This window comes from Bubalus kerabau, chromosome 2, assembly GCF_029407905.1.
Source record: "Bubalus kerabau isolate K-KA32 ecotype Philippines breed swamp buffalo chromosome 2, PCC_UOA_SB_1v2, whole genome shotgun sequence".
Taxonomy (NCBI): domain Eukaryota; kingdom Metazoa; phylum Chordata; class Mammalia; order Artiodactyla; family Bovidae; genus Bubalus; species Bubalus kerabau.
The window spans coordinates 26,409,873-26,431,690 of record NC_073625.1 but is presented as its reverse complement, the minus strand read 5'-3'; the positions used below and the strand labels follow the sequence as shown (position 1 = coordinate 26,431,690).

The 21,818-nt window shown below is 40.9% G+C and overlaps 1 protein-coding gene across 2 annotated transcripts in view; it reads left to right on the top strand.

Annotated features, from left to right (window-relative positions):
- ASAH1 (N-acylsphingosine amidohydrolase 1) overlaps positions 1-21,818 on the top strand; it is a 32,977-nt gene that overhangs the window by 789 nt on the left and 10,370 nt on the right. For both annotated transcript variants that reach the window (XM_055567316.1, XM_055567317.1), the window contains exons 2-5: positions 16,114-16,160; positions 19,033-19,123; positions 19,854-19,940; positions 20,689-20,767. In XM_055567316.1, coding sequence (XP_055423291.1) covers positions 16,114-16,160; positions 19,033-19,123; positions 19,854-19,940; positions 20,689-20,767 — 304 coding nt within the window. The remainder of the gene's footprint in view (positions 1-16,113; positions 16,161-19,032; positions 19,124-19,853; positions 19,941-20,688; positions 20,768-21,818) is intronic.

Below are 21,818 nucleotides of genomic sequence, written 5' to 3'. Positions count from 1 at the left end.
AGCCAGAGGTCACACTGTTGTTTTCGGGTGCATGACAACTCAAGCCTCTGGACACCGAGTCTGGTGCTGTTGCATAATTCTCTTCTCAAAAAACCCTAAGACTGCATTTTTCTTTGTCGAGAGATCAGATAAATAGGAACTTGGGTGCATGTGACTTAGGACTGACTAGATAAGGCTGCTCTTGACGGCTTAAGTAGGATATTGATATTGCAAGCAAGGTGTGCATTCGCCTCCTTTATTCTTTTATTTCTCTACGGAGAAGTGCTTTAAGAATAAAATCATAGTGACGTAGTATTCAGCCATTCAAAAGTGACACAAGATAAAGCAAGTAAAAGCAGAAAACAAAATGGTATGCACAGTGATTTCCGTAAGAGAAAAATACACAGTGGGCATGGGTTGGAAGGATATAAGGAAAAATAAGATTAGTCTGCTTTAATGTGGGTAGGGAATTAATTTGCTGTAAAATGGTGGGGATTATGAGAATTTTAAAAGAATCTTATACTTTGATACTGTCAATGCTTTCAGCCAAAGACCCCAGGAAACACACCTATAGTTGAAAAACCTTGGTTTTATTACTCCGCGGTGAATGAGAATGCTCCTCATGGGCAACTCTGGGGCCTCTCAGAAAAAGGGCGTTAGGAGAAACCTGTTTTATAATTTGGATTTAGTGTGTTTCAGGGTCAGGTCTAAGAAATCAGGGCTTTGCTCTAGATAGATGCTTTTAGAAAGTGAGGCGACTCTATGAGTGAAGAACGTCATTTGTTTAGCAGTAGAAGAGAGTCTTTCGTGTTTTGTGAGTTGCAAGGTACCTTTGTTTTTTTTGTCTGAACTTAGAGTCACGAAGTGGGCTTGCTTTGTATGATTTTATCGTGCCTCAGATTGACCTTCGCTGAGGTAGGTATTGTGAGGTCGATTATGTCTAACAGGAGAACAGAAATGGCCTGGCTTTTGAGTGTCAAATCAGCAAGTGCTAATACTGAGAGGTCTAGGTGTGGACCTCAGAACACTCTCAAATGTCAGCGAATGCTTTTTATTTCCTTTCTCAGTACTTAAGCAAAATTACTTTAAAAAAAAAAAAAGGTATTTTTAGAACAAGAAAATAAATAGCCCCTCTGTGAATCTGGGCTTCCCAGGTGGCTCACTAGTGAAGAATTCACCTGCCAATGCAGGAGATGTGGATTTGATCTCTGGGTTGGGAAGATCCCCTGGAGAAGGAAATGGCAACCCACTCCAGTGTTCTTGCCTGTGTGCCTGAGCAATTTCACTTTCACTTTTCACTTTCATGCATTGGAGAAGGAAATGGCAACCCACTCCAGTGTTCTTGCCTGGAGAATCCCAGGGACGGGGGAGCCTGGTGGCTGCCATCTTTGGGGTCACACAGAGTCGACTGTGTGACTTAGCAGCAGCAGCAGCCAGTATTCTTGCCTGGAAAATCCCATGGACAGAGGAGCCTGGCAGGCTACAGTCGGTGGGGTGTCACAAAGAGTTGGACATGTTTGAGCATGCACACATGCTCCACGAACTTAGTAGTTTTTATCTCAAACAGTGGTTATCAAAGTCTAGTCCAGCCTCTGGTGTCAGTTTGGGAAGCTGCTTTCACAAATCTTTAATGAAATGAGAAAAAATAGGCCATAAACTTATTAAATTAGAATGTTAGCTTTTATTCTGATTGCAGGTGTTCAATTTTTGTTAAAATGCTCTTTCTTTTATGTGTGTGAATTTTTTTTGTTTGTTTTAATATTTTCACTTTGGAGAAAAAATTGGGACTCCCCTGTGCTGGGCCCCTCTCAGTTTCTTAACTGATCTGGAAAATCTGGGAGCCACTGGCTGAGAGGATTTGGGGAACTTCAGTGACTCATCTTTTGACAGGAATAAGCAGGTTTTCATTTTGAATCATTCTATGATAAACTGTTGCCACATATTTACAAAACATATCTCAGAGCTGCTTTTGATAAATATGATAGTGGGAACTACAAGCCAAAACAGAAATCATTGGATTTGGAACATCTGTGGATTTGTTCTGTTTTTTGAGGCTTTTCAGAATATGGTGTATTTTAAGCTCTTCTTGAGTTATTCTTTGATTCTATTAAGAGATAATGGTAGAGGAAAACATAAGCAGAACGCTGTATGACATAAATCACAGCGAGATCGTCTATGACCCACCTCCTAGAATAATGGAAATGAAAACAAAAATAAACAAGTGGGACCTAATTAAACTTAAAAGCTTTTGCACAGCAAAGGAAACTATAAACAAGGTGAAAAGACAACCCTCAGAATGGAGAAAATAGTAGCAAATGAAACAACTGACAAAGGATTAACTTCCATAATATACAAGCAGCTTATGCATCTCAATAATAGAAAAACAAACAACCCAATCCAAAGGTGGGCACAAGACCTAAACAGACATGTCTCCAAAGAAGACATACAGATGGCTAATAAACACATGAAAAGATGCTCAGCATCACTAATTATGGTCCAACTGTCACATCCATACATGACTACTAGAAAAACCATTAGAGAAATGCAAATCAAAATTCACTCATTATTAGAGAAATACAAATCAAAACTACAGTGAAATATCACTTCACAACAGTCAGAATTGCCATCATAAAAAATTCTGCAAATGATTAATGCTGGAGAGGGTATGGAGAAAAGGGAACTGTCTTATACTGTTGGTGGGAATGGAAATTGATGCAGCCACCATGGAAGACAGTATGGAGATTCCTTTAAAAACTAGAAATAAAACTACCATATGATGCAACAATCCCAGTACCAGGCTTATAGCCTGAGAAAACCATAATAGAAAAAGACACATGTACCCCAGTGTTCATTGCAGCACTGTTTACAATAGCTAGGACATGGAAGCAACCTAGATGTCCATTGACAGATGAATGGATAAAGAAGCTGCAGTGCATATATACAGTGAAATATTACTCAGCCATAAAAAGAAGCACACTTGAGTTAGTGCTAATGAGGTGGGTTAACCTAGAACCTTTTATATAGAGTGAAGGAAGTCAGAGAGAGAAAATCAAATATCATATGTTAACACATGTATAAGGAATCTGGAAAGACGGTACTATGAGCCTATTTGCAGGGCAGTGGTGGAGATGCTGACATAGAGAACAGACTTACAGACATGGCAGATGTGAGTAAAAAGGAGAGGGTGGGACGAATGGAGAGAGTAGCATGGACACATACACACTAACATACATAAAGTAGCCGGTGAGAATTTGCTGTATGACTCAGGGAACTCAAACCTGGGCTCTCTGACAACCTAGAGGGGTGGGACAGGGTGGGAGATGGGAGGGAAGCTCAAGAAGGAGGGGACATATGTATGCCTATGGCTGATCCATGTTGCTATATGGCAGAAACCAGAATATTGCAATTATCCTTCAATTAAAAATAAAAAAAAGGAATACAGTCACAAAAAGTTTAAAAAAAAAGATGATGGTGACAAGCTATCCCATCTATGGGTATTTATCCAAAGAAAATGAAAACACTAATTCAAAAAGATACCTGCATTCCCATGTTCGTTGAAGTATTATTTGCAATAGCCAAGATACGGGAACAACCTAAGTGCCCATTAATGGATGAATGGATAAAAATCTCTCTCTCTCTCTCTCATATGCACATACACACACACACATTTGTGCACACACACATGCAGTGGAATACTACTTAGCCATAAAAAGATGAAATCTTGCCATGCGTGATAATGTGTATAAATCTTGAAGGTATTATGCTGAATGAAATAAATCAGAGGACACATACCATGTGATTAATTCACATATGGAATATAAAAACAAACAAAATAAATGAACAAACCAAACAAAAACAAGCACGTAGATGCAGAGAACAGAGTAGTGGTTACCAGAGGGGAAAAAGGGCAGAGGGAAGGAGAATTGGATAAAGGGGATCAACCCAATGGTGATGGATGGCAACAAAGTTTTGTGATATATACAGAAGTTGGGGCTTCCCTGGTGGCTCAGTGGTAAAGAATCTGTCTGCCAGTGCCAGAGACGTGGGTTTGATCCCTGGGTCAGGAAGATCTCCTGGAAAAGGAAATGGCAACCCACTCCAGGATTCTTGCCTGGGAAATTCCATGGACAGAGGAGCCTGGTGGGCTCCAGTCCCCAAGGTCACAAAGAGTCAGACACAACTTAATGACTCAACAACAGCAAGATTCAGAAGTAGATATATAATGTTATACACTGGTAACTTACATAATTTTATGGACCAATATTAATCAATAAAAATTTTTATAACATTTTAAAAGAGATACTGGTGACAGAAATGGTGCAAGAAAAGTCTAGAAGGGGAGATGGAGATGACATCATCAGTGCTTTATAGACCTTACTAAGGATTTTGGAATTTATCCTAAAAAGCGCAGGAAGATGTTGACTGGTTTTAAACAAGATGTGATAAATTTCTCACTTTCGAAAGATCAGTTTTGATTGGAAGGGAGTAAGTAGGATAGCTACGAGGAAACTACAGGAGAAAACTAAGTGACTTGCAGGAAGGTTGTGCCAGTGGAAAAAGAAAGAAGTGGATGGTTCCAGAGAAGATTCAGAGGTAGAATGAGCAGAAGGAAGGGTTGGGTGGGGTGAGAGACAGGCACCTTTCCAGTGCTCAGCTGGGTGAACGATGGCATCGCTAGCTGGGAACAGGGGAAGGGAAGAAGATCATTTTCACTCTGGTTACGTCTAATTTCAGATGACACTGAACTTTCCAGCAGGCATTTGGGAGCTCAGGAGAGGGTATTGGGAGTCCTAGGCATATTGTTTGAAACCCACTGAAGCAGGTGAACATTGAGCAGATAGGAGAGAAGAAAAGAAGAGGCCTAGGGACAGATATATGTCAGATAGAGAAGAACAGGCTAAGCGAGAGCAGTGGCCAGAACTGAAGACAAGTGTTAGGGGAGATCGGGGAGAGAGCAGGACAGACCACCTGTGTTGAAGGCCAGGAGGATGTCTAGCGTCTGTTGTGCTTGGCGCTGAGAGGTCGTTGGTCACCTTGGCCGGAGCTGTGTTGGGAACCGAAAATAGATTGCAGTAGCCTATGGAGTAATCAGAAGGAAAGGAATCAGACTGTGCCTGTGTGCTAAGTCACCTCAGTTGGTCCAACTCTGCGGCCCCATGGACTGTAGCCCGCCAGGCTCCTCTCCATGGGATTTCCCCAGGCAGGGACACTGGAGTGTGGGTTGCCATGCCCTCCTCCAGGGGATCCTCCCGACCCAGGGTTTGAACCCCTTGTCTTATGTCTCCTGCGTTGGGAGATGGGTTCTCAGTAATAAATCTAAGCAGATTCCTAAAACTGTGTGAAAATTAACCACACTGGCTCCGTAGTGAATTGCTGAATCGAACTTGCTTTTATGCATCAGCTTCTGAAGTGAGTAACAAATATTGTGAATGTTAGCCACTGTATCAGCTCTCAGCATTGATTTGCAGAGTCTCCCCAAATCACATAAACCCCTTCTGGTCCGGCCAGCTTTATTGTACTGCATTTGCCTTTACCCCAGTACTTAAAAGGAAGAAATACACAGGTTTGCTTAGTCAACAAATACTACACACCTACTCTGTGCCAGATTGTGTTGCGGACGCTGGAGGTCTCTGCCCTTATGAAGAGTTTGTTCACATTATGTCTAAATATCCACAGCTTAATAAGGTACCAACTCATCAAAGGTCAGAAAACAAGTGAAAAATTTTGCATGCTCAATTGAGTTTGAAGAAACAGGCCTTTTCTTATTCAAGAATGTCTTGAATGTGTCTGCACTGTCATACATGGTGCGAAGTCGCTTCAGTCGTGTCCGACTCTGTGCGACCCCATAGACTGCAGCCCACCAGGCTCCGCCATCCCTGGGATTCTCCAGGCAAGAATACTGGAGTGGGTTGCCATTTCCTTCTCCAGTGCATGAAAGTGAAAAGTGAAAGTGAAGTCGCTCAGTCATGTCCGACTCATAGCGACCCCATGGACTATATAGCCTACCAGGCTTCCCCGCCCATGGGATTTTCCAGGCAAGAGTACTGGAGTGGGGTGCCATTGCCTTCTCTGACTGTCATACATAGAGAACATCTTAAGAGACAGTTCTTATTTAGAAACTAGTTGTTGGTGAATTAAAGAATTGAATTGAAATTGCCTTGCTGGAATTGTTCAGCTTCTTTTCCTAGGGTAAGAACTCTGGTGTGCACTATATAATTTCTTTCATTGCCTTTTTCTGATTATGTGAATAAGACAAGCACTTGAGGGCTTTGTGGATTCTTTAGTACAGTCTTAGAAGCACGCATTTCATTGAGGTTCTCATCTGGAAGGGCTCATATTTTAGGGAGCTGGACAAGGTGTCATTTCTTTTAGGCATGGGGCAGCCGGGTTACTAATGGAAGAATTTTCAGTTTATGTGTGATTTTCCTAAATATAGTTATGTAAGTAGCTCTATGGTTAGTAGTTTTGTTTGTTTGTTTGTTTGTTTGTTTTAGTGAGTGGGGAGGATATCACGACTGAGGAATTTCAAAGAGTCTCAAGTTCTTATCAAATAACCAGAATAATTAGAGAATTTGCTGACCCAGGAAGTATTTACAAAACATTTTACAGACATTTTCACCACTTTATTTGGCTTTAGGAAGCAGAAATGAGAGAGCACACAGATGAGAGAGATTGAGGTTTTAAATTGGTTGTGTTTTTTAACCGTTTGACAAAGTAACACAGTATACCACGAAGACTACCTAATATCACTCCCTGTCATCTAGTTACACTCTGTACCTATCATCTGTTTAAGTTTTTGCCTACCTTAATAAAGTTGTCTGGTATTAAAATCTTGTATAGTTAAATTTGGAGATAGTAGGAATCTGTAAATAACAAATGTGCTCACTGTAACTTTGTTTCAAGTCTACACGTAGATTTTGAAGCCGTCTTTCTTTGTAGAAGTTTCCCTTGACAGTGAGAATGTAACTGTCTTCATTCTACCCCAAATCTAATTTTTTTTGTTTAAAATGACTGTTGTTAGTGGGTATTATGCTTAGTGAAATAAGTCAGAGAGAGAAATACCATAGATTATTGCTTATATGAAGAATCTAAAAAATAAATGAATATAGCAAAACAGAAACAGGCTCACAGATACAGAGAGCAAACTAGTGGTTGCCAGTGGAGAGAAAGAAAGAGGTGGGCAAATTGGAGGTAGGAGATTAAGAGATACAGAGTACTATATGTAAATTAAATAATCTACAAGGACATTGTGTACAGTTCAAGGAATAAAGTGAATATTTTATAATAACTTTAAATGGAATATAATTGATAAAAATTTGAATCATTATGTTGTATACCTGAAACTGATATAATAATGTAAAATCAACTCTACTCCAATAAAAAAAATTAAAAATTTAAAAATTACTTTGGTGACAGCACTTGATGTCTACCTGAAATAACCCTGATCTGGTGGGTGTTACCTTTAAAAATTACAATCACATTTACCCTTTACTCTTAATAGCCAAATTCCATGCAGATTTCATGTCTGTATATTTCAATGTTTATTTATTGCTACCAGGGTTATCATGATTCACTGGCTTATCAGCCTCCTGCATGTGTGATGACTGGGTTACTTACTCTCCTATCTCTGGGGTACGTTGAACTCTTTCATAATATTTGACAGAGAACCATTGCCTTCTCGTTTATTGGCTTTGGAACCTAGGTCATACAGATATAATTACTAGGAAAGATGAGCCTCCTTACATTTCATTTACTCACCGAGTTGAAAAATCCCTGAAGGAAATACAGATTGTTCCCTATTAGGAAATAAATTGAGGCTTTATTCTTATCTCTGTTGGAAGCTAGGAGAGCAAGCAGGGAAGCCTGGGCTGGGACTGCCAGTGGGACTCCCGTTAGTCCCTGACCGAGCTGGGCTTTACATCCAGTGCATGACCCTAAAGTTCCTGAAAACTTGAAATGTAGTAAAAGGGCCATAAATTTGATTTCTGTGAATCAGATCACATTTTTTACTCACCTGAAGGTCTGATATTTAAGTAAGTTAGGATGAGGTAAGAGTTGCATTTCTAAAGTTAATACCTGCCCTTCTTTTTAAGTGATGTGTTTGGAAAATTTGTAGTTTGAGTTCTTAAGTAGAGTGCTGCTTTTCGGTGTCCGGTTTCAAGGACACGTAACATTTCACTAAACAAGGATTTAGAGTACCCTGCCCTCCACTGCAGTCATCACTGTTTTTAAATAATTTTGGAAAATGACAGTTAAAAATACTTAAAATCATGTCAGGGAATCAGTCTCTGAAAATCCTCCACATAACATAGATGAAATCATGCAGGTTTTTGATTTGATATTTTACAATGTGTATCAGAGTATACATAGTTAAAGGAAATCGAATAATACAGAGAGCTTTATGATGAAAAGCCGCCATCTCTAGCTCTTTCCTTCTGCCCCATCCCTCTTCTCTGGAAGCAAACTCTTTTTGTTGTGTTGTGTTTTCTGTTTTTTTGAAGTGTAATTGATTTACAGTATTATGTTTTTAGGTGTACAGCAAAGTGATTCAGTTATCAGATCAGATCAGTTGCTCAGTCGTGTTCAACTCTTTGCAACCCCATGAATCGCAGCACGCCAGGCCTCCCTGTCCATCGCCAACTCCCAGAGTTCACTCAGACTCACGTCCATCGAGTCAGTGATGCCATCCAGCCATCTCATCCTCTGTCATCCCCTTCTCCTCTCGCCCCCAATCTCTCCCAGCATCAGAGTCTTTTCTAATGAGTCAACTCTTCACATGAGGTGGCCAAAGTACTGGAGTTTCAGCTTTAGCATCATTCCTTCCAAAGAAATCCCAGGGCTGATCTCCTTTAGAATGGACTGGTTGGATCTCCTTGCAGTCCAAGGGACTCTCAAGAGTCTTCTCCAAGACCACAGTTGAAAAGCATCAATTCTTCGGCGCTCAGCCTTCTTCACAGTCCAACTCTCACATCCATACATGACCACAGGAAAAACCATAGCCTTGACTAGATGAACCTTTGTTGGCAAAGTACTGTCTCTGCTTTTGAATATGCTATTTAGGTTGGTCATAACTTTCCTTCCAAGGAGTAAGCGTCTTTTAATTTCATGGCTGTAGTCACCATCTGCAGTGATTTTGGAGCCCAGAAAAATAAAGTCTGACACTATTTCCACTGTTTCCCCATCTGTTTCCCCATCTGTTTCCCATGAAGTGATGGGACCAGATGCCATGATCTTCGTTTTCTGAATGTTGAGCTTTAAGCCAATTTTTTCACTCTCCACTTTCACTTTCATCAAGAGGCTTTTGAGTTCCTATTCACTTACTGCCATTAGGGTGGTGTCATCTGCATATCTGAGGTTATTGATATTTCTCCCGGCAATCTTGATTCCAGCTTGTGTTTCTTCCAGTCCAGCGTTTCTCATGATGTACTCTGCATTGAAGTTAAATAAACAGGGTGACAATAGACAGCCTTGACGTACTCCTTTTCGTATTTGGAACCAGTCTGTTGTTCCATGTCCAGTTCTAACTGTTGCTTCCTGACCACATGTATTTTTTTCAGATTATTTTCCATTATAGGTTATTATAAGATATTGAATATAATTCTCTATATTATATAATAAATCCTTGTTGCTTATCTATTTTATATATAGTAGCTTGGGTCTGTTAATCCTGTACTCCTAACTTATCCTTCCCTACACCCCTCCCTTTTCCCTTTTGTAACTGTAATTTGTTTTCTATGTCTATGAGTCTGTTTCTGTTTTGTAAGTAGATTCATTTGTATTATTTTTTATATTCTACATATAAGTGATACCATGATATTTGTCTTTGTCTTTCTGACTTACTTCATTTAGTATGATTATTTCTGGGTCCATCAATGTTGCTGCAGATGGAAGTAAGTTCATTCCTTTTTATAGCTGAGTAATATTCCGTATCTTATCTTCTTTGTCCATTCTCCTGTCAGTGGACACTTACGTTGCTCCCATGTCTTGCCTGTTGTAAGTGTGCTGCTGTCAGCCTTAAGGCACATGTATCTTTTCGAATTAGATCTCAGAAGCAAACACTTCAGTGCTGTGCACAGACTCTCTAGTTGTAGCTTGCAGGCTCCGTAGTCATGGCCTGTGGGGTCTTAGTTCCCCAACCAGGGATGGAACCCATGTCCCCAGCATTGCAAGGTGGATTCTTAACCATTGAACCACCAGGGAAATCCCAATATCCTTTACCTTTTGAAATATCTCAGTGATGTGTCTCACTGAAGGCGCTTGTATTCAGTCATTATTTCAAATAATCAGTAGGCCTTTTCATTTTGGGGTCTCATCTCCTTTCAGCTGTAGACATTTTTCTTACATTATCTCTTTCATTACTTGCCCCTCTTTATTATCTCTGCTCTCTTTCTGGAAATCCAGTTAATCAGATGTTGGACTCCATGCATTGATGCTCTAAATCTCTCTCTTTTTTTTTCCCTCCTGTGTTTTCTGTATCATTTTCTCTCTCTATTCTGGGAAAAAGTTTCTCACCTTTATTTTCCTATCCTTTTCATTTCCGCAGTTATGATTTTATTGAAGTATAGTTGATGTACAATATTATTTAAGTTATAGGCGTGTAGTATCATGACTTACAATTTTTAAAGGTTATACTCCATTTATAGTTATTATAAAATATTATTTGCCTCATATTGTATAGTACATCATCATGGCTTATTTTATGCCTAATAGTTTGTAACTCTTAATCTCCTACCCCTATATTGCCCTCCCGCCTTCCCTCCCCACTGGTAACCACTAGTTTATTCTCATGGCTGAGTAAGTATTCCATTCTATATATATACCAAGGAAAGCCCTTGCAGGAGTTTTGACTGATGAAAAAAGTGGACAAAGGTGTTTTGAGGAAAGGCAATCCCAGAGAGGTTCCTGGCTCCGAGTAGCATTTATTCTAGAGAATAAGAATAATGAAGAGGAAAGGAGAGTTCAGTTGAGGGGCCAGTAGACAGAGGACAACCCCCACCCCAGCCTCTGCATCCAGACTTGCATATGGCACTGGAGCTGAGCAAAACACTAAACCCATACAGTGTCTCTCCCTCTTCTGTCTCTCGAAAGAGAGACATACATGCCACCTTTCCTGGTGGCTCAGACTGTGAAGCATCAGCCTGCAATGGGGGAGACCCAGGTTTGATCCTTGGGTCTAGAAGATCCCCTGGACAAGGGCTGGCAACCCACTCCAGTATTCTTGCCTGGAGATTCCATGGACGGAGGAGCCTGTAGAGCTACAGTCCCTGGGATTGCAAAGAGGGAGACGTAACTGAGCTGCCGGGGTCCAGCCCCGGCTGATCCAGGGTATTCGAAGCAGGGATGGCGTCGGCGAGGGTCAGGATACAATAGCTTCAATTAGATATTAATTAAAGATATAAAGAGTAATAGAATAAGGATAGCTCAGTAGGAAAATTCAGTGGAGAAAAGAGGCTGAGTAGCTTGGTTTACGCGGGAGACCAATAAAACTTCAAGACAAGAAGTTTGCACCACTTACGGAGGCCGCAGGCGTCCTTCCGTTCTCCCAAAGGAGAGGAGACACTGAGGCCTCCCCGGTCAGATCTTTGAAGCCCGGGCATAATTAGTAATCATGGTGGGTTCCGTGCTCCAGATGGAGACTCAGCTAGAGTGAGAGAGAGAGTGACATGGGGAGACCAGTATTTTGAGAAACTGATCCCAATTCTTTATTTTCCATGGTCTACTTTTATACACTGAGATGTTATGCAAAAGTCACGCGGGGTCAGCAGTCCTGACTTTTATCAAAGTCAGGTGCTTCATACAAATATATACAGAGGTCTTAGGGGTGTTACATCAGCTTCTGGCCAGGGGGCCTGCTGACAATTTATGACCCTCTCCTTGTGACAGCGGTCAGTCAACCAGGACACTTATTTCTCCAGGGGTGATTATTCTTAAAACAGACGCCACCCAAATAAAGTTACATTCCTATAGGGTGAGGGTATAGTGGGTTTTAATTAAGGAAAGAATTTACTTAGCCTAAGGTCTAACATGATTAATATCAAAGGTTAATACTTATTTCTTCTATATATTCATTAATGTGTGTAAGGGCAGGGGATGTGGAGACTTAGCAACAAACATTGGCTCAACAAATGAAAAACCCTTCACCAATACAATTTCTACTCAGCCCATTATACTTATACTAATAGTTTTCTAACTTTTCTAAGGAACCTGTTTTTAGAAGGTTTAAAGCATCTCGTGCCTCTCACGGTTGGGAGGCCGTGAGCAATCACATGTGGCCGGACAAGCCTGTCAGGCAGGCCAGAGAACCTTCAGAGGAGTTTGTAGGTTAAAACACTCTTGTCACACCCAGGAGTTTTTATTAACTGGAGCTCTAGGTTAACTCCTTCTCTGAAAGAGGTGGTGGGGGACAGCCCCCCGTAAGGTCAGAGGTGAAGGTGAGAGCACAAAGTAGTAAAGTAGGCAGGCTCTGGTTATGCGGGTAGATGCTCGAGGATTTCCAGGGGGACTCCTGAGGCTTGATCCCACCTTTGCGTATGTCGAGCCTCCTCCTTCATGACCTTTGCCACGGGCGGAGTGCCTCACTCTGGCCCCCAACACTGAGCGACTAACACGTTCACTTTCACACCACCTCGGAGAGTTTGCCTTGACAGAAACTGAAGAAATCATCTAGCAAGAGCAGCTTGTTTGGATGTCAGTACCCTGAGTGCTGGTCTGGCACCTGTTTTTGTAAGGTCTGCGAACTGGGGATAGTTTTTATGTCCTTCAGAAGCTAGGGGGAGGGTGAAAGTGAAAGTGTTAGTTGCTCAGTTGTGTCTGACTCTTTGCAATCCCATGGACTGTAGCCCACCAGGCTCCTCTGTCCGTGGGATTCTCCAGGCAAGAATACTGGGGTGGGTAACCATTCCCTTCTCCAGGGGATCTTCCTGACCCAGGGATTGAACCCAGGTCTCCTGCATTGCCGGCAGGTTTTTTCACCATCTGAGCCACCAGGGAAGCTCTAGGGGAGAATGGATACATGTATGTGTATGGATGAGTCCCTTTGCGGTCCACCTGAAACTATCACAATGTTGTTTATCGGCTATACTCCAATATAAAGCAAGTTAAAAACAAAATAAAATTTAAGAGGGTACAAATGGAAAAAAAGTTGGGAGGGAATAAAAAGAAGATTAATATTTCATGACGTGTCAAAATTACATGAAGTTCGCACGTCAGGATGCATACACCGAGCTATATTGGCCCATAGGTGCTCTTGTTTGCGTTTTGGCTGTGGCCGCTTCAGCACAGGAGCAGTTGGCTTGTTCCTGAAAAGCCTGAGTGTGGTGGGCTCCAGGCTTTCAGTGCTATTCCCTGTGTTTCGAATGGAGCTTATGCAGCTTACAACTCAGCTGCATTTAAGTGTCACATGAATTGACACATCACGTTATTTTAATCTTTAAGAAAATTACGAGGCTAAGCCTATCACATCATAACAAGGAAAATGGACTTCAGATGTGCTCTTGAGGCCAAGCAGAGTAGGGATTTTCTTGATAATTAGCTGGCAGAACCTTGTGTTTATTACACAGTGACGCTAGAGTTGTATCCAAAGAATACAGTGTATGTTGACATCACAGGACCATGCAGACATCACAGTGTTCCCAATTCCTAGGGAAAAAAGTGATCAGAAAACAACAGGCAGAGTATCTCATCACCGCGGAATTTAGTGACATATTTTAAAAAGTAAAATGAGGCTACAACCAAAGTAAATCTGCAGGTAGCTTATTTATAAGCAAAGCAGGGAAAGCTGTTTACTAAAGGTGAGTTGATGAAATCACATTTGATGGCAGAAGTACAAGAAATGTGTCCTGAAAAAATTTGTTTCACACTGTTTTAGCCTTCAGCCAAAGACTGCTGCTGCCTGGGGCTTCAGGAGCAGCGTCAAGATCAACTAGACAACAAGGCAAATGATTCCCAGTTATCTTCTTGATTCTTGACACTGATCACTTATCAGTATTTATTAGAGCATCCAATGCCAAGTTTGAGACTAAAGAATTAGTCTTTATGAATAGTCTGCGTAAAGCAACAGCAGGCCAAGGGTGTTTTCAGAGAACTTGAGAATTTAGTAGTTCCCTAAAACCTGAAGTGGAATCTGCTGTGATATGTAACAATTAATAGTGGTGGAGCAGGAAAAAAGCTTAGTTGGACAAATGTACAAAATTTCTGAAAATGCCAGATGTTTAAAGCTTGTGGTTAGTAATTTTATTGTTGATTGGCAGGTACTTTGTGGAACATACTTAAGTCTATCATGTTGCTGTTATTCAGCCATGAACTTCTTTTGCTCTCACAGATTTTTCACTTGTGTGAATTTTATAAGAAATAGACGCTGTGTATCCTGACTGTCCCTGCCCCTGCTGGCAGCAGTGCGGTTTTACTACAACCTCTGAACTCGGGGCTGAGAGTGAAATTTTTCTGAATAAGAAGAACCACCCTCAGTCAGTCTTACTGAACACTGACTGGCTTTGAAAATTAGCTTGTGCTAATTTGATTCTGAACTGTCAAATCGATACTGTTTAATATCTAATATTTTATATTCCAATCATGTGAAATGGAACTTAAGTTCTAATGATAGCCTTTGAAAATTTAAGTTTACACTTAATGCTGTTTTTTAATGAGTTCAACCAAAAATGATAAACAAAACGGTACTTACATGAGAAACGTATTGTAGTATTTTGACAATTAATGTTTGAATATCGGATAACGTCGGACCACCTTATACACTTCCCGAGCGATCAAAAGTTAAAACAGGATGTGAGATCTGCATTCCCAGACAAATTTGTTGCGGATATATTTTCTGAGGTCGAACTACAGTGCCAGTAGTTTCCTTTCCTACTTCACCTTCCTTTAACTCCTTCTTTAAAACAATTTTTTTTTCTCTTGCAATATTGGGTCTCCAGCAAAAAGAAGATGAACGCATCTTGGCATTTTGAGACTAGTAATAAAAGAATGATAAATCAGTGTGGATTTTTTTTAAATCCTTTTGTACTGAGAACCGTTTCGGTTTTGCTGCTAAGACTAAACCTTTTTCCCTAAAAACAGTCCTGTTCCTTCATTACCTCAGCGGTAGCCTCCGCGCAGGAGCTCTGCACACTCCTCAAGAACACAGTCTGGTCGTGAAGAGACGCACAGAGGAGTACAGTGCACATCAGAAGGGTAGCAGGGGAGATGTGTACGTGGGCTGTGGGAGCAGAGAGGAGAGGGTGGCTATTCTCCCAGGGCAAGTAGATGAAGACGTCACCAAAAAGACATCTGAGCTGGATCTTAGAAGTTGAAGCCAAAAGTTTACAAGGTGGAGAGTGGGCCTTGTAGGCAGAAGGCAAAGCGGGTGCTTGCACAGGCATGAACAGTGAGAGAGCACAGCGTGTTGTTGCATGTGGCTGTACACGGAGGCTGGGGTGATGAAGGGCCAGAGTATGAAGGGGCCCGGCCCTGTGCCCTGAAAGTCTGGTTTAGGATGCAGATTTCTTGCAGTAGAGTTAGCTCATAAGTATATCAGATCCTGGCAAGTGATAAATCAACCTAGTTGTCATAAACATTTTTTTACAGTTTCTTCTTCCTTTGACTGCGCCATGGGGCGTTTGAGATCTCAGTTTCCCCACCAGGGATTAAACCTGGGCCACAGCACTGAAAGCCCAAAATCCTAACCACTAGGCCTCCAGGGAACTCCCTCCATCTACATTTTTTTTTTAATTTTTTAAACATTGAAATATGGTTGATTTACAATGCTGTGTTAGTTTCAGATGTAGCAGAGTGACTCAGCTCTACATCCATTTATGTGGGATTTTAGTTCCCCTACAAAGGACTGAACCCGCACCCCCGGCATTGGAAGCAGAGTCTTAAATACTGTACCACCAAGGAAGTCTCAATCTATATTCTTGTATTTCCTCTTAACTCAATGTATTTGCAGTTGAAAAGCCAAATTAGTAAATTGAAGAGACTGAAAACTCACAAGTTTGAGATTTTGAAGTTTTCATGGGAGAAAAAGACTTTTAAGAGGCATTGAAATGGTCTAAAATGACAAATCATACTTGATTTTGTCTTCACCAGCTGTCTTTGTAGATTGCCTACTCTGTTCTTCTGAAACTTTTGTCTTTGTTTTTTTAGTGGACTGAAGACTGCAGAAAATCAACCTATCCTCCTTCAGGGCCCACGTGAGTAAACATCAGACGAGCAGGATTCACTCTGACCTTCCTGGAGATTTCTCTCCATGTTAAGTATGATCTCATAGAAGTAACGACACTGAATAAAACCTTAAGTCATGTCTTCTATTCTGAGATGATTTTGTTTCCCTCAGGTTTGTGTGGTATGCATTTGGCTAAGACTGAACAAATGTGAAAATACCCCATGATGAAATGTCCCATTTCGAGCCCATCAAAATCAGGGGGAGAAAAAAAGAATTAGCATTCTCCACTAAATTCTTCTATCTCCCCCTTAGTATTTTTCTCATGCTGACAAATGCAGAGGTCACCTGTGATTTTCTGTGATGCCTGAGTATAAACCACCCTATCATGCCAAAACAAGAGAGTGTGGGATCTCACGTGAAACATTCACAAAAATAAACCCTGCCCATGATAATCAAAACTATTGAGGCCAAAACAGGATTGGAAAACATAGGAAGGGCCAATATCATGTTTTAGTGTGTTGAACATTAATGTTTTTAGTTTAGGGTTTTGGCCTTTTCAAATCCTATGTGGCTAAATAGGGAAAGATCTAAGAATGGCTCACCACCCCAGGGGGTACAGAATGTGAAAAAGAAGGAAGAGGTGTCAGGAACGGTGGTCACCGTTTCTCCCTACTCTTCCCTTGCACTGAAAGTAGCCTGCTGCAGAGAAAGGAAGACAGAATGCATACAGCTTTAACCAAAAAATTCTTCTTCTTCATGACTACAGAAGTATAAATAGGACCCTGATACTGTGACTTGTAGGAACTAACACATCCCCTCTTAACCCACCCCCACTATAGAAATCAGTCTGGATTTATGTCTGTATATTTAAGAGCCTGGTAACATTGTAGCACCCACCAGAGTGCACCTTTTGCTTCTCTGGAGCAGGACAATAAAGGAGCAAATGCTGGCTATTTTTAGGCAGATTTAAGCTTATCAGTCACTGAATGGCACACCCTTAAGAGGCTCTTTCAATTCAGTAACAGGTGCCAGAAGATAATGTTTCCGTGGCAACAGAGAATAGTAGCAGAGTTCATCCATCAGGATTTCAGCCCTGGCTCCACTGATCAGTAGTGAATGTTGCTACTATCCTCATAGTAGAAATGGCTATGTGTAAATTGAAGAGTAGGACTTAGGGGAATGAATATGATCGAACAGTGACTTGGCTTGGACTTACTAAGAAGAATGAGGAGAGAGAATATGGGGGCTTCCCTGGTGGTCCAGTGGTAAGACCCTGTGCTTTCATGCAAGGAGTCTGGGTTTGATCCCTTGTTGGGGAATTAAGATCCCATATGCCATCAGTTCAGTTCAGTTTAGTCGCTCAGTTGTGTCTGACTCTTTGCGACCCCATGAATCGCAGCACGCCAGGCCTCCCTGTCCATCGCCAACTCCCAGAGTTCACTCAGACTCAACGTCCGTCGAGTCAGTGATGCCATCCAGCCATCTCATCCTCTGTCATCCCCTTCTCCTCCTGCCCCCAATCCCTCCCAGCATCAGAGTCTTTTCCAGTGAGTCAGCTCTTCGCATGAGGTGGCCAAAGTACTGGAGTTTCAGCTTTAGCATCATTCCTTCCAAAGAAATCCCAGGGCTGATCTTCAAAATGGAGGTTGGATCTCCTTGCAGTCCAAGGGACTCTCAAGAGTCTTCTCCAACACCACAGTTCAAAAGCATCAATTCTTCAGCGCTCAGCCTTCTTCACAGTCCAACTCTTACATCCATACATTACCACAGGAAAAACAATAGTCTTGACTAGACGAACCTTTGTTGGCAAAGTAATGTCTCTGCTTTTGAATATGCTATCTAGGTTGGTCATAACTTTCCTTCCAAGGAGTAAGCGTCTTTTAATTTCATGGCTTCAATCACCATCTGCAGTGATTTTGGAGCCCAGAAAAATAAAGTCTGACACTGTTTCCACTGTTTCCCCATCTATTTCCCGTGAAGTGGTGGGACTGGATGCCATGATCTTCGTTTTCTGAATGTTGAGCTTTAAGCCAACTTTTTCACTCTCCTCTTTCACTTTCATCAAGAAGCTTTTTAGTTCCTACAGCATAGCAAAAAAAAAAAAAAAAAAAAAAAAACGGAGAAGAGAGGACGTATAGTAGGAAGCCTGGAAAATCCCATGGACGGAGGAGCCTGGTGGGCTGACTTTCACTTTTCACTTTTATGCATTGGAGAAGGAAATGGCAACCCACTCCAGTGTTCTTGCCTGGAGAATCCCAGGCATGTGGAGCCTGGTGGGCTGCCGTCTATGGGCTGCACAGAGTCGGACACGACTGAAGGAACTTGGCGGCAGCAGCATAGTAGGAAGAGTAGCATGGCTGAGTCAGTAGTGAAGGTTCTTGAAGTCAGTGGTGGGAAGCTCATATACTATGTTGCCATTCTGGGGGCTTAAAAGTGACCTTACTGAAGCCAGCTCTAGAGTCAATGATTTGACAACAGTGTTGAGACTATCTAAGAGGGAATTCTGAGACTGGGAAACCAAATGGAGAAGTCCCCAGAGCCTAGACTAAATCTTCGTAGAGATTTAGGATGGAAAAAAAAGGTATATATTTTCTAGCAGTGATACTCAGGTTACATACAGCTATTGAGCCAAAATTGATTATTTTACCTATCACCATTATGCGTTAACCTTTCTATAATGCTGTAATTCCATTTTAGGATTTCTAAAATGGCATTGAATAAATGACCCAGGACAGAAGTGCTGAGTGGAAAATGAGCTTTTTTGCAAATTTTGGTTTGAGTACCAACTTCTCTGTTGTTATTAAGAATATGTCTCTAACATACCTATAATGATGTAACTATCTAACCATCATGAGGAAACTGCTTTTAAACATTTGAAGATGATACACCTCTCATTGCAGTTACAGGGGTCCAGTTCCACGGTACACCATAAATCTCGATTTACCACCGTACAAAAGATGGCATGAATTGATGGTGGTCAAAGCACCAGCGGTATGGTGTGATTCTTAAATCTTTTATTTCTGACTTGACTGAATGTAATTGTATTTAAAAGAACACATCATGATACTTTGTACCACATATTTTAAGAATCTGCTTTCCATGGTTCTCTGCCATTTATAATAAATGATAGTAGAGAAAAGAGGATGTCATTTTTCTGTAGCTTCTCGATTTTTACTAGCCTCTGCCTTTGTTTCTTTATCTCACATCATATATTATCATCTAAAGTTAATCGTGTATCATGTTAAAGATATGTCTTGTTTACATATGTTTTTAAATAGTACTCTTTTATTTAGCTACATATAGATAAGTCAAAAATCTATGTCTTTTTTTTGTTACACCAAAATTAATCTTTTTTAACACTTAAAAAGCAGTTTTTTTTATTAATATATATATTCATTGCACACAGTTGAAATAAAACCTTCTATAATTCATTGTGTGATTCTTGATTAAAATACAGATTATGGGCTTTCAGAAAATTTTTATTGGGGTATGGTATACATACAGTAAAGTGCACAGATCTTAGGTATACAGATCAGTGTGACGTAATGACAATTATGATTACCGTGATTTACAAAACAGGGCTAATCATTTAGTAAACATGGATGTACATTAATTACAAGCCTTTTCTGAAATGGTCTTCAAATACTTTTCTGTATCAAGATTAATGTTAAATGTCAACACTTCCTTATGTCTCTAATCAATTTTTAAATTTATTTTTCAGCTGAAAGTTATAGTGAATTCCATGAAGAATATAATAAATGCATTTGTGCCAAGTGGAAAAATTGTACAGTTAGTGGATCAAAAGTTGGTAAGAAATATTATTTCCTACAATAAATGTTAAAGACACACACAGCCAAATATACACACGTTTCGGCAAAGGCTCTATACTTATTTAAAGGTGTAATTTGACAGCGTTGTCTAAGGAACTTGGACAAATTTGCTTTTATTTCAGACTACTGTTAAAACCTCAGAGGGACTTAAAATTCTGGCCCTTGGTAATATTACAAGACATAAAATAGCATGGTAAATTTCAGCAATTAGTTGCTCTTTAATGTATTTATAAAAGACATGGTTTGTGGATGAACATGCCATGGGGCAGCTAAGCCTGCAGGCCACAACTACTCCAACTACTACTCCACCTCCTGCTCCGTCTGCTGCTCCCTCTGCTGCTCCACCTACTGCTCCAGCTACCGCTCCAACTGCTACTCCAACTGCTACTCCATCTACTACTCCAACTACTACTCTAGCCCTCGCACCTAGAGTCCATGCTCCACAACAAGAGAAGCCACTGCAAGGAGAAACCCTCTCACGGCACCTAGAGAGTAGCCCTGCTTGCCACAACTAGAGAAAAGCCTGAGCGCAGCAAGGAAGACCCAGCAAAGCCAAAAATTAATTAATCGATTTTTAAAAACACAGGGGTTTTAACCCCTTAGGCAAAAAAAATAAGCTTTGATCACCTATTGTGGCAACAATGGCTAGTACAGAGTATATGTAAAAGAACCAAATCTCAAAGCTACAGTTCAGGTTGAATGATTGTTAATGTATTTGTTTTTCAGCCTGGTCTGCTTGGCAACTTCCCTGGCCCTTTCGAGGAGGAAATGAAGGGGATTGCAGCTGTAACTGAAATCCCTTTAGGTAAAGTTCACTGCAGTTTTACAAAATTTAATAAAGTACCCCCAATTTTTTATTGGGGTATGGTAATGCATACAGTGAAGTACATAGATCTTAGGAATACAGATAATCGAATTTTTAAAATCAAGGAGTGTGTGTGTCTCAGTCATGTCCAACTGTAGCCTGCCAGGCTCCACTGTCCCTGGCATTTTCCAGGTAAGAATACTGGAATGGGTTGCCATTTCCTACTACAGGGGAGCTTCCTAACCCAGAGATCAAACCCATATCTCCTGCATTGGCAGGTAGATTCTTTACCACTGCACCACCCGGGACCCCCCATGCATACGTGCATTTAATCACAACTCAGAACAAGATACAGAAACAAATTACAGCAATCCAGCCTGCTCCATTCTGCACAATTCTGAACCCTTTGGTAACCTCTATTTGGACTTCACCTTAGGTTAGTTTTGCCCCTTAAACGTCGTATAAATAGAGCCAAACAATATGAGCTGTTGTCTGGTTTCTTGCACATATCATTATAGGCAGTAGGCTGTTGTATGACTGGGATATTTGTCATTTCCACATTTGAGTTACGAACATTCTTGTTCATGTTTTTTGATGGGCATGTACACTCATTTTTCTGGAATATGACCTGGGTTATAGGTTAGCTGAGTATTTAGTCTTGGAGTCTCTGCCAACCAGTTTTTCAAAGTGGTTTTAACCATTGACAGTTAGCATAGTATTGATACAAGCCTTTTTTCCACTTGCTGATTCTCCATGTGATAGTGTCACTCTCTTTTATTTGGGCATTTTGTTGAGTGTGTTATATTCACCCTTATGGTTTAATTAGGGCTTCACTGATAGCTCAGTTGGTAAAGAAAGTGAAAGTCACTCAGTCGTTTCCGACTCTTTGAGACCCCATGGACTATACAGTCCATGAAATTCTCTAGGCTGGAATACTGGAGTGGGTAGCCTTTCCCTTCTCCAGGGGATCTTCCCAACCCAGGAATCGAACTCGGGTCTCCTACATTGCAGGTAGATTCTTTACCAGCTGAGCCATAGTTTCAGTTGGTAA